Source organism: Chanos chanos, chromosome 4, assembly GCF_902362185.1.
Source record: "Chanos chanos chromosome 4, fChaCha1.1, whole genome shotgun sequence".
In the NCBI taxonomy this organism is placed as follows: Eukaryota; Metazoa; Chordata; class Actinopteri; order Gonorynchiformes; family Chanidae; genus Chanos; species Chanos chanos.
Window position 1 is genome coordinate 1,277,962 of NC_044498.1, and position 11,538 is coordinate 1,289,499.

The window sequence follows — 11,538 nt, forward strand, 5'->3', positions numbered from 1 at the left end:
TCCTCACATAAGCACATGTCCGTGCCCCGTCTGGGCTCATTTCCCTGGGTTCACCTGTTTTCTCCTCCTGAACTTCACTGACTGTCAGTCAAACCAATCAGTGAAGCACAGTGGGAATCCGCCTCGGTCCTGAGGAGCTGGATTTTTAATTCTACTTCCTATCGCTACTTGCTTTGAGGAGTACTTTTAGGAGGGAAAATATTAAAAAATGTAATCAATGGTAAAGGGTTAACTGTTTCTCAGGGGAAAAAATCCGACTTTTCTTTTGGTGACTTTACAGTGAGTTTCTAAAAGCTTGTTTCAGTGAAGAAATCCAAATCTACAGACGTGAACATTTCAGCTACGCTATGTGAGGCCGCTGAATACTCTTTAAAGGACTAGACATGCTGAAAACACGGATTCCATGGTAACAGTCACTGGCGTGAGCTGTTTTTGATGTTTTTTGAGGGACGCTGGAGGAGGCACGTTCAGAGAGGCAGGTGATCACTGAAGACGACCTGTTCTCGAGTCTGGTCTGTTTCTGTACGTGTCTCAGTTCACGCCTCACACTGTCAATGTCATAGCGCTCAAATCTCTCAAACTGCTCTCACACAACTCCAGCTTCAGGACCAGAGACGCAGACCCATTCCAGCAGTGTGTCAGAGCTTCTCCCTCCAGGCCATCCACACACACACACACACTCTCAAACACACACACTCTCAAACACACACACACACACACTCTCAAACACACACACACTCTCAAACACACACACACTCTTCACCGCTTCTCCAGTTTTTTGAACTTGGCCTCTGCAGGTGAACACAGGTAGAAAAGGATGTTTTTTCAACAGTAAATAACACAATGTAGAAATAAAAACTTCTCATGGAACATGGTGCTGTAAACAGCTGAGTCAGACGATGAGAATAAGAAGAGCAGGAGAAGCCCGGTTAAAAAACTCACACAGTACCGTGTTCTGTCCTTATAGCTTCACCCGGGTCAGAACACAGGCCCCATGTCATTCTCATATGACTCCCCCCTAATGAGTGTTTAGTACTGCACTGTTAGAGCTACGCCACAGTGTTCTGACCTTTCACCCACAGTGCAGTGTTTTGTCTGAGAGCACCCCCTGGTGGCAGGGAATCAGTGCAGCTAAGGGATCGCTTTCTAAAGTCCCAGACTGTGAACACTGGTCTCTGACACGTTCTCTCATGTGTTAACACGACTATATCCACAGACAGCAGGGACAGCATGAGGCCCAGAGGGGGCAGAGACCACAGAGTACTGCACCAGCCAAGAGGTAACCCGCACTCATGTTACTGAACCCTAATGTAAGACTGTGACATTTTTAAGCCTTAAAGAAGTGCTGACTGTGTAGACCAGGTGACTTTCTCTCAGTCTGGACTGTTCTAGACAATCTGCAACTTAACGTTTACTGGAAGCAATACAACGCTGCATGTCGACACACACACTGGCCATTTTTAAGGGAATTACATAAATTAGGAGCACAGTGTGTAATGTGAACATAATTATGGAGTGTAAACGCCTAGGCTAAGATCAAACCGTCCTGGCTGCGTGAGCATGGTCTAACCCGATCACACACAGGTGCGTCAGTGTGACTGCTCAGTTTTATGCGCTGCCAGAGGAGACGAAGCAGACTCCAGTATACTCACCCAGTTTCTTAGAGTAAGTGTCCAGTTTGTAAGCTGCCTGTTCCAGAGCAGTCACCTGCTCCTCAATGTGATTGATCTGGTCCAGATAGGGCTGCAAGCTGGCGTCTGGGACAGAGAGCAATCACAGAACAGCTTCACGAGTGTCCACCTCAACCCACGACTCACATAAGGCTGTGTCTACCCATGGCTGACTCCTCAGCCGCTCCCTTAGACATGTTTTACAGTAGTCAGTCCAATCATGCAAACTAACAGAGGCATGTGACTGAGAAACTCCCATTACTGATGTTTTTTAAACTGACATTCAGGCCTATGCCTGGCTGACTTCCAAAGCGCTGCAGAATCCACAGAGATTGCATTAGAGCATGCTAAACTGTTCCTGTATCTGACTGTGCTAAACTGTTCCTTTATCAGACTGTGCTAAACTGTTCCTTTATCAGACTGTGCTAAACTGTTCCTTTATCAGACTGTGCTAAACTGTTCCTGTATCAGACTGTGCTAAACTGTTCCTTTATCAGACTGTGCTAAACTGTTCCTGTATTAGACTGTGCTAAACTGTTCCTGTATCAGACTGTGCTAAACTGTTCCTGTATCAGACTGTTATAAACTGTTCCTGTATCAGACTGTGCTAAACTGTTCCTGTATCAGACTGTGCTAAACTGTTCCTGTATCTGACTGTGCTAAACTGTTCCTTTATCAGACTGTGCTAAACTGTTCCTTTATCAGACTGTGCTAAACTGTTCCTTTATCAGACTGTGCTAAACTGTTCCTGTATCAGACTGTGCTAAACTGTTCCTTTATCAGACTGTGCTAAACTGTTCCTGTATTACACTGTGCTAAACTGTTCCTGTATCAGACTGTGCTAAACTGTTCCTGTATCAGACTGTTATAAACTGTTCCTGTATCAGACTGTGCTAAACTGTTCCTGTATCAGACTGTTATAAACTGTTCCTGTATCAGACTGTGCTAAACTGTTCCTGTATTAGACTGTGCTAAACTGTTCCTGTATCAGACTGTGCTAAACTGTTCCTGTATCAGACTGTTATAAACTGTTCCTGTATCAGACTGTGCTAAACTGTTCCTGTATCAGACTGTGCTAAACTGTTCCTTTATCAGACTGTGCTAAACTGTTCCTGTATCAGACTGTGCTAAACTGTTCCTTTATCAGACTGTGCTAAACTGTTCCTGTATTAGACTGTGCTAAACTGTTCCTGTATCAGACTGTGCTAAACTGTTCCTGTATCAGACTGTTATAAACTGTTCCTGTATCAGACTGTTATAAACTGTTCCTGTATTAGACTGTTATAAACTGTTCCTGTATCAGACTGTGCTAAACTGTTCCTGTATCAGACTGTGCTAAACTGTTCCTGTATTAGACTGTGCTAAACTGTTCCTGTATTAGACTGTTATAAACTGTTCCTGTATCAGACTGTGCTAGACTGTTCCTGTATCAGACTGTGCTAAACTGTTCCTGTATCAGACTGTGCTAAACTGCTCCTGTATTAGACTGTTATAAACTGTTCCTGTATTAGACTGTTATAAACTGTTCCTGTATCAGACTGTGCTAAACTGTTCCTGTATCAGACTGTGCTAAACTGCTCCTGTATTAGACTGTGCTAAACTGTTCCTGTATTAGACTGTTATAAACTGTTCCTGTATCAGACTGTGCTAAACTGTTCCTGTATCAGACTGTGCTAAACTGTTCCTGTATCAGACTGTGCTAAACTGTTCCTGTATTAGACTGTTATAAACTGTTCCTGTATCAGACTGTGCTAAACTGTTCCTGTATCAGACTGTGCTAAACTGTTCCTGTATTAGACTGTGCTAAACTGTTCCTGTATTAGACTGTGCTAAACTGTTCCTGTATCAGACTGTGCTAAACTGTTCCTTTATCAGACTGTGCTAAACTGTTCCTGTATTAGACTGTTATAAACTGCTCCTGTATTAGACTGTGCTAAACTGTTCCTGTATCAGACTGTTATAAACTGTTTCTGTAATAGACTGTTATAAACTGTTCCTGTATCAGACTGTTATAAACTGTTCCTGTATTAGACTGTTATAAACTGTTCCTGTATTAGACTGTTATAAACTGTTCCTGTATTAGACTGTGCTAAACTGTTCCTTTATCAGACTGTGCTAAACTGTTCCTTTATCAGACTGTGCTAAACTGGTCCTGTATTAGACTGTTATAAACTGTTCCTGTATTAGACTGTGCTAAACTGTTCCTGTATCAGACTGCGCTAAACTGTCACGGCACTGTCTTGGCATTAGACTGTGGTAAACTGAACTAGACCGTGGGAAACTGTTCCTGTATCAGACTGTTATAAACTGTTTCTGTAATAGACTGTAGTAAACTGTTCCTGTATTACACTGTGCTAAACTGTTCCTGTATCTGACTGTGCTAAATTGTTCCTGTATTAGACCGTGCTAAACTGTTCCTGTATTAGACTGTTATAAACTGTTCCTGTATTAGACTGTTATAAACTGTTCCTGTATTAGACTGTGCTAAACTGTTCCTGTATCAGACTGTTATAAACTGTCACGGCACTGTCTTGGCATTAGACTGTGGTAAACTGAACTAGACCGTGGGAAACTGTTACTGTATTACACCATAGTGAACATGCGAACACAGGACTCACATTTCTGATTAAGGTCTTGCAGGTTTCGGCTGATGTTGACTGATATGTCCTTCATCTCCATGTACTTCAGACTTGTGAGTTTGTTCATGTTCTCCAGTAACTTGTAGTCCTCACATGTAGCTAAAAAAATATATAAAAACAAACATAAATAGAAACTGACAATCACAAATTGCACATGCCATGCCCAAACCATGCATCACACTTAGATCCCTTACAATCAAATTCATCAACGCTTACTGCAACACATAAAATAATCCTGGCCCACTTCAGTTCTCAGTGGAACCACTAACACACACACGCAGCACGAATATAAATAGTTTTTCCCCCCAACTGAATACTGTTTACTTCACCCAAATCAAACCAGGGCACCAAGAACAAACGAGAACTTTTCCAGAGTTAAATACCAATCACCATAGCACAGGATCCTAATAAAATCACACTGAATAAGTTATGTTATGGAAAAGTTACCTGTGAGTTCTCCCTGCAGAAAGATCGCCATTTTCTCAAACATGTCCTTACACAGCTCATTAATGTCTTGCTCTGCTGGCTCGGTCGCCTCCTCCGCGGTCTCCACACCTCCGTCATCTGCAAAAACCGTTTAACAGGGTCAGGAAAAAAAAACCGATTACGACCATCAGAACACCCGGGGAAGGAAGAAAACACACGGTCTCTAGCAAAAACAAACAAACAAACCAATAAAACCCCACACCTACACAACCCCAGTAAACCTTAGAGGAACATGTGATGTCATGTCGATTGGAGAAGGATTGTAGTCTTCCTGACTTGTTACCAGCTGCCGACGTAAACTGTCATTACGTCTTTCACGATAAGTGAACTGCTTTTGAGAAAACGCTGCTTCCAATCTATCAATGGTGTATTTTGATTGAATGACCCAACTCAGATCACAGATGAACACGGTTTAGCATTTTGGAAGCACCGTAGAAGATGCATTGCCTTAAATATGACAACAACAAAACAATAATAACTAGCATACGCAGGGGGGATTGCTAATCGAATTGAGAGTGGACGCACCCTCACGAAAGCTTTGGGAACTTACTATTGTTACTGGGCTTTTTAGGAGCAGTTGTTGTCGGTTCCGTTGCACCTTCAGGACAAGTGTTTTCTCCCCTCACAGCCGTGTCTGTCGCGAGGTTCAGGGCGGACGGTGGAGCGGGAGCTCTAGAAATGCTGTCCATGGCAGCTGCCTTCTCCCCCATCGCGGCCATTTTTCAGCTGACAAATATCACATGATACCAGGAATCCATTCATGTGACAACGGGCCCAAACAATCTCCTTCTCTCTCTCTGAGTGTCTGTCGTCCTCTGCGTTAAAGTGAATACTGCCACCTGCCGTTTCAACTCAATGATATCATTAGTCAAACTGTTAAAAAAAAGCCCGTAATTTCAGAGAGTGTGTTCACTGCTGAACCATGGACAGCGCCAAGGCTGTTCTAAGGGCCGTTTGATCTCCACCTTTTCAAACTCGTCGGACGGCAAGTCAAATAAAATACGAGACTGTCTCCTGGAACAAGACTCACCACACCAAGGCCAGCACTGTGCTCACTAATCACAATCAGACAGGGGCCCGTGTGTACCAAAAGCCGGAGGCGTGTGGTTACAGCCTCATTATTGCAAATCATCACAGTATTTGAAATAAGGGCTTGTCTCTGCATTTCGCAAGACGTGACAGTCTAATTAACAGGGTTGCATTCATTTTTCCAGGGACAACAGCTACGGCCACGTACAAACCTAACAGTGAACAATTCCACATCAGACCAGGTCAGTGACAACTCAAGCCCAAACTGTGTACAGATTCTGCTTCCTAGTCATCACTGTGAAGGAAAGTCATTCGAATACACACTCTATGGCATTATATTTCCATGTACTTCTCTGTTACACGTTAAAACGCGTCATTACAAAAATCTTGCCTTTTATTTTGAAAAATACTTCCTTCAGAGGGCATGCAGGAACTTGCTCACCGTTGCTCAGATCACGTCCTCCTGTCATCACATTCGGAAGATTTAGAAAGGTATCCCTCTTACACCACTGTTTTTCCACAATGTCATGGTTCCAGACATTTAGCAGTGTGTCATGTTATATTACTATTTACCTCTCCAAACACAGAGATGCAGAATTATGGGTCACCTATCTCTGTCTCACTCCTTATCGGTCTAGTTATGAGTGTAAGAGAGGCTAGCCTCTTGTTTCCTTAGCATGCTACAGCTGAGTCAACTAAGATGCAGCTGCAAATATATCGTAATTAGCAAGGGACACTTTAAGCTGGCCGCCAGCGTGCATTAATAAACTAAAATTATAAGTAAACCCGGAATACGCTCCGAAAGATGAGTGCATCTCTGCTGATGGGAAGACACACAAAATCGTGAAGTGTCAGTGTTTTTTTGTTTTGTTTTGTTTTTTTTTAATCTAACTTCTGACCACTGTAATGTTTACCTACCTTGGGAAAGCAGCCGGTGCCGAATGGTATTTGTTCTCTGTTTTAAGATGATACGAGGGAAACCAGATGAGGACGATTACTGGAACAGCTCAAAGATCCAAAACAAAGCTTTTACGTTTGATGACGATGATGACGAGTTCACAAGGGTGAGTGGGTTGCCTGCCTGATTATGGTTAGAGATCATTCATGTCTTTTGAGAACAGCAAACTGACCGGGCGCTTCTCAAAACTAAACTGTGAAGTGTGGGAATAGTGGCGTTTTGGGGGATGCCGCGCATTTTCTCAGATGCAATACCGATTGTTTTAGTACTGAGTGTCATATGAGCTTGGGTAGATTTATTGTCAGCGAACGGCTTTTCTGTGTAGTAGCTAAACCACTGTTGGTCATTCGCCACATATCTAACAGAGCGGCTTTTTCTGTGTAATAAACCACTGTCGGCCATACGCTACACATCAAACAGATTTAATCAGATTTATCAAACAGATTTAAACAGAACATATCAACAGCTACCGTGTCACTGTGTCTTAGCTGAAAGAGTCTAAGCGCGCGGTGAACAGCATCATCAGTTTTGATGAAGACGATGATGACGATGACGTGGAGAAAGTCAGCTGGAGCGGAGAGCCTGTTGGAAGTATGTAAACACTTGCTGACTTTTCCCCGTCAATACGATACAGCGGAGTCTTGTATCTGCAGTTTACTGTTACCCTTTGTCCTGTAGGCATCTCCTGGTCTGTTAAAGAAACTGCCTCCAGTATCCGTACAGCTGGAGAAACGAGGGAGCTGGGATTCCCCAAAATTGACACCACTCCATCGTTACCCAAACAGGGCTCCAGCTACTCCTTAAGTTCTTTATTTAAAGGTACTTTATTAGTGTAGTTGATACATTGTATAGAGCTGTGTCTTTATTTAGAGGTACTTTATTAGTGTAGTTGTCTTTATTTAAAGGTACTTTATTAGTGTAGTTGTCTTTATTTAGCCTAAAGGTACTTTATTAGTGTAGTTGATACACTGTATAGAGCTGTGTCTTTATTTAGAGGTACTTTATTAGTGTAGTTGTCTTTATTTAAAGGTACTTTATTAGTGTAGTTGTCTTTATTTAAAGGTACTTTATTAGTGTAGTTGATACACTGTATAGAGCTGTGTCTTTATTTAGAGGTACTTTATTAGTGTAGTTGTCTTTATTTAAAGGTACTTTATTAGTGTAGTTGATACACTGTATAGAGCTGTGTCTTTATTTAGAGGTACTTTATTAGTGTAGTTGTCTTTATTTAAAGGTACTTTATTAGTGTAGTTGTCTTTATTTAAAGGTACTTTATTAGTGTAGTTGATACACTGTATAGAGCTGTGTCTTTATTTAGAGGTACTTTATTAGTGTAGTTGATACATTGTTTAGAGCTGTGTCTTTATTAGTGTAGTTGATACACTGTATAGAGCTGTGTCTTTATTTAGAGGTACTTTATTAGTGTAGTTGATACATTGTATAGAGCTGTGTCTTTATTAGTGTGATTGATACATTGTTCAGAGCTGTGTCTTTATTTAGAGGTACTTTATTAGTGTGGTTGATACATTGTTTAGAGCTGTGTCTTTATTTAAAGGTACTTTATTAGTGTAGTTGATACATTGCTCAGAGCTGTGTCTTTATTAGTGTAGTTGTCTTTATTTAAAGATACTTTATCAATGTAGTTGTCTTTATTTAGAGGTACTTTATTAGTGTAGTTGATACATTGTTCAGAGCTGTGTCTTTATTAGTGCAGTTGATACATTGTTTAGAGCTGTGTCTTTATTAGTGTAGTTGATACATTGTTTAGAGCTGTGTCTTTTTTAGTGTAGTTGATACATTGTTTAGAGCTGTGTCTTTATTTAAAGGTACTTTATTAGTGTAGTTGATACATTGTATAGAGCTGTGTCTTTATTAGTGTAGTTGTCTTTATTTAGAGGTACTTTATTAGTGTAGTTGATACATTGTTCAGAGCTGTGTCTTGGGTCTTATAGCCACACACTCAGTAGAGCCTCTGTGTGTTTACAGAACATACATTCAGTCATCTTTTTGCCTTTGTGTAATTTTCCCTTTTCTCTTTTCTTTAGTGAAGAGTAAGGCTGGAGGGTTTCAGTCCTTCTCAGAATGTAAGTTAAAGTTGCCTGGGCTTTGCTTTTCAGTTCACCAACACCAAAATAAATCACTTTATCACAAATATTCACACTCAGCTATGTTTCAGCTATTAGTGACACTTCTGTTAGAACCTACGCGCCGGAGCTTCGGAGGCCTAAAGCAGAATGCAAGGTCAGTGTTTCTCACTCCAGATCTTCTCCTCTCTGTTAGTTATCGTGTAATGCACAGATGTGTGGTCATAAAACACTGCAGTCCAGTTTTCTCAGAATGCCTAAAAATGAGTCATGTTTATAATTTTCCATGTTCATTGAGCTTGTGTAAGGTGCTCATGGCTAAAACGCTTTCTTCCTTAGGAACAGCGCCTTGGTTTTCTGTTGTTTCAACCAATGTAACTTTAATTAGAGTCAGGTTGTTTTCTGTGTGTGTGTGTGTGTTTTTGAGTGTGTGTGTGTGTTTGAGTGTGTGTGTTTGTGTTTGAGTGTGTGGTCACTGAAATAGAGACAAAGGCTACTGGTAGGTTACCTAAGGAAGTTATAAAATAACCAACAGGTAGAAAACAAATATAGCAAATGAAACAATGATAAAAAAAATATACAAATATAGCAAATGAATATAGCTATGGTTAATACCGTGATCATATCAGATTAAACTACTGATTCTCTCTCCCTCTGTCACCTGTCACTCAGCTGCACAAGGCACCTCCAATGCCTCACGCCCGCTGCCATGGCAACGGCTTCATGGCTCTTTAAAGTCCAGCATTTAATTAAAGATCATTATGTCGTCTCTGCCGTCACGGTCAGTGAGTGTCGGCAGGTGACGCTAGTCCCGTCGTAGTGCTGTAACTGGGGTGAACTGTGATTGCAGGACTTCATCAGTGACTGGACCCCTGAGGAGACAGTGAGGAGGATGCAGAGAGGAAGGGTTGGTAGAACTGCACTTTAATGGTTTTTAAACTGACTGATGACAGACGGTTTTTCTGTGGACTCTGGTATGGGTTTTTTTTTTTTTTTTTTTTTGGAGATGACATGTTTGTTTCTGTATGGTCTCATCATTGGATTAGCTAAGCATGGACACATGGACATACACATCATGGCTGCTGGAAAGAGCCTTTCCCATCTGTGACACTGACAGCCGTGATACTGGTTACAACTGTTATCCATGATACTGGTTACGACTGTTATCCGTGATACTGGTTACGACTGTTATCCGTGATACTGGTTACGACTGTTATCCGTGATACTGGTTACGACTGCTATCCGTGATACTGGTTAAGACTGTTATCCGTGATACTGGTTAAGACTAGGCGAGCTGGAGAAGTGTCTGTTGTGATCCTGTGGAGTCTGAATTTTCCAAACGGAGCGTTTGTTTGTGATTCCTCACATGCAGGTGTACTCTCTGGAGAAATTCCGCTCCCTGCAGGACAAACTGCTACTGCTGGACGAGGCTGTGAGTGCCCATGACGGCAACGTCATCACTGCTGTACGTGACAAATATCACACACACACACAGAAAACAAACCGTCTCTAATTAAAGTTACATTGGTTCAAACAACAGAAAACCAAGATGTTATTTCCAATGAAGACACACAAACACACACTCACACACTCACACACCCACACACCTACACACCCACACACACGCTCACATGTACATGCACACACACCCTCTCAGAGCCAATAACATGTTAATAGCATTAAACACAGGGAAATGCTGCCAGTTCCCTTTGAGGTCACTGAAGCTCATTTTCTTTCCATATTGTTCTGTTGCAGGTCTTAATATACTTAAAGAAGTCTTTGAGTAAAGGTGAGACCTCTCTTTATTTCCTGTATTTAAGAATAACTGTTCTCAGTTCAATAGTCTTGAATCAGAAAGATCAATAACATGTCCTATAACCTGAGTGATTTATAATACCACCTACACCCCTGTGTGTGTGTGTGTGTGTTTGTGTGTGTGTGTGTTTGTGTGTGTGTGTGTTTGTGTGTGTCTTTTTGTTTGTTTCTCTGTCTGTCTGTCTGTGTATGTATGTATGTGTTTCTGTGTCTGTGTGTGTGTGTCTGTCTGTGTCTGTGTTTGTGTGTGTCTGTCTGTGTGTGTGTGTGTGTGTGTGTGTGTGTGTGTGTGTGTGTGCGCGTGTGTCTGTCTGTCTGTATGTATGTATGTGTTTCTTTGTCTGTGTGTGTGTGTCTGTCTGTGTCTGTCTGTGTCTGTCTGTGTGTGTGTGTCTGTCTGTGTTTGTGTGTGTGCGTGTGTCTGTCTGTCTGTGTGTGTGTGTGCGTGTGCGTGTGCGTGTGCGTGTGTGTGCGTGTGCGTGTGTGTGTGTGTGTGCGTGTGTGTGTGCGTGTGTCTGTCTGTCTGTGTGTGTGTGTGTGTGTGTGTGTGTGCGTGTGTGTGTGCGTGTGTCTGTCTGTCTGTGTGTGTGTGTGTGTGTGTGTGTGTGTGCGCGTGTGCGTGTGTATGTGCGCGCGTGCGTCAGAAATCCTGTTCAGAGAACTGATGTGTAGGGAGGTTGCTCTGAGACACTATGTTCACTATGTGAAGGAGATGGGAGAGCAGAGACACCTGCTGGATCTCCTCAAGTAAGTAAACGCAAATGTGTTCATGGTACTCTCTCACCTTAACACCACACTCTCACCTGAACACCGTAGTCTCACTTTATCACAGCACTCTCATCTGAACACCATAGTCT

At 42.0% G+C, this 11,538-nt stretch overlaps 2 protein-coding genes across 4 annotated transcripts in view; one reads left to right on the plus strand and one right to left on the minus strand.

The window, feature by feature from the left end:
- Nucleotides 1-735: 735 nt before the first annotated feature.
- Nucleotides 736-5,526, minus strand: bloc1s2 (biogenesis of lysosomal organelles complex-1, subunit 2). 2 transcript variants are annotated; one of them, XM_030771835.1, is made up of 5 exons: nucleotides 5,346-5,526; nucleotides 4,757-4,873; nucleotides 4,289-4,408; nucleotides 1,653-1,757; nucleotides 736-791 (listed from the first exon to the last, which is right to left on the minus strand). In XM_030771835.1, exons 1-5 carry the CDS (start codon nucleotides 5,512-5,514, stop codon nucleotides 760-762), a joined length of 543 nt encoding a protein of 180 aa, XP_030627695.1. In that variant the 5' UTR covers nucleotides 5,515-5,526; the 3' UTR covers nucleotides 736-759. The 2 variants fall into 2 exon arrangements, with proteins under 2 accessions (XP_030627695.1, XP_030627694.1); XM_030771834.1 differs by having other exon boundaries at nucleotides 5,355-5,514.
- Nucleotides 5,527-6,789: 1,263 nt separating this feature from the next.
- Nucleotides 6,790-11,538, plus strand: part of vipas39 (VPS33B interacting protein, apical-basolateral polarity regulator, spe-39 homolog) — an 11,577-nt gene continuing 6,828 nt past the window's right edge. The window contains exons 1-9 of one of the 2 annotated variants that reach the window (XM_030771853.1): nucleotides 6,790-6,888; nucleotides 7,271-7,373; nucleotides 7,461-7,601; nucleotides 8,828-8,866; nucleotides 8,959-9,023; nucleotides 9,717-9,773; nucleotides 10,239-10,331; nucleotides 10,622-10,655; nucleotides 11,326-11,428. In XM_030771853.1, the coding sequence (XP_030627713.1) occupies nucleotides 6,790-6,888; nucleotides 7,271-7,373; nucleotides 7,461-7,601; nucleotides 8,828-8,866; nucleotides 8,959-9,023; nucleotides 9,717-9,773; nucleotides 10,239-10,331; nucleotides 10,622-10,655; nucleotides 11,326-11,428 (734 nt within the window). The remainder of the gene's footprint in view (nucleotides 6,889-7,270; nucleotides 7,374-7,460; nucleotides 7,602-8,827; nucleotides 8,867-8,958; nucleotides 9,024-9,716; nucleotides 9,774-10,238; nucleotides 10,332-10,621; nucleotides 10,656-11,325; nucleotides 11,429-11,538) is intronic. The other variant, XM_030771854.1, reaches the window with a different exon arrangement.

Bases quoted from the DNA above. Each gene is read 5' to 3' on its own strand.
- bloc1s2 (XM_030771835.1), bottom strand. From the start codon at position 5,514: ATGGCCGCGATGGGGGAGAAGGCAGCTGCCATGGACAGCATTTCTAGA. The intron at 4,874-5,345 runs GTAAGTTCCCAA...CGGTTTTTGCAG, and splicing joins TAAAAAGCCCAGTAACAATA to ATGACGGAGGTGTGGAGACC. The intron at 792-1,652 runs GTGAGTATACTG...GTTCACCTGCAG, and splicing joins CACTTACTCTAAGAAACTGG to AGGCCAAGTTCAAAAAACTG.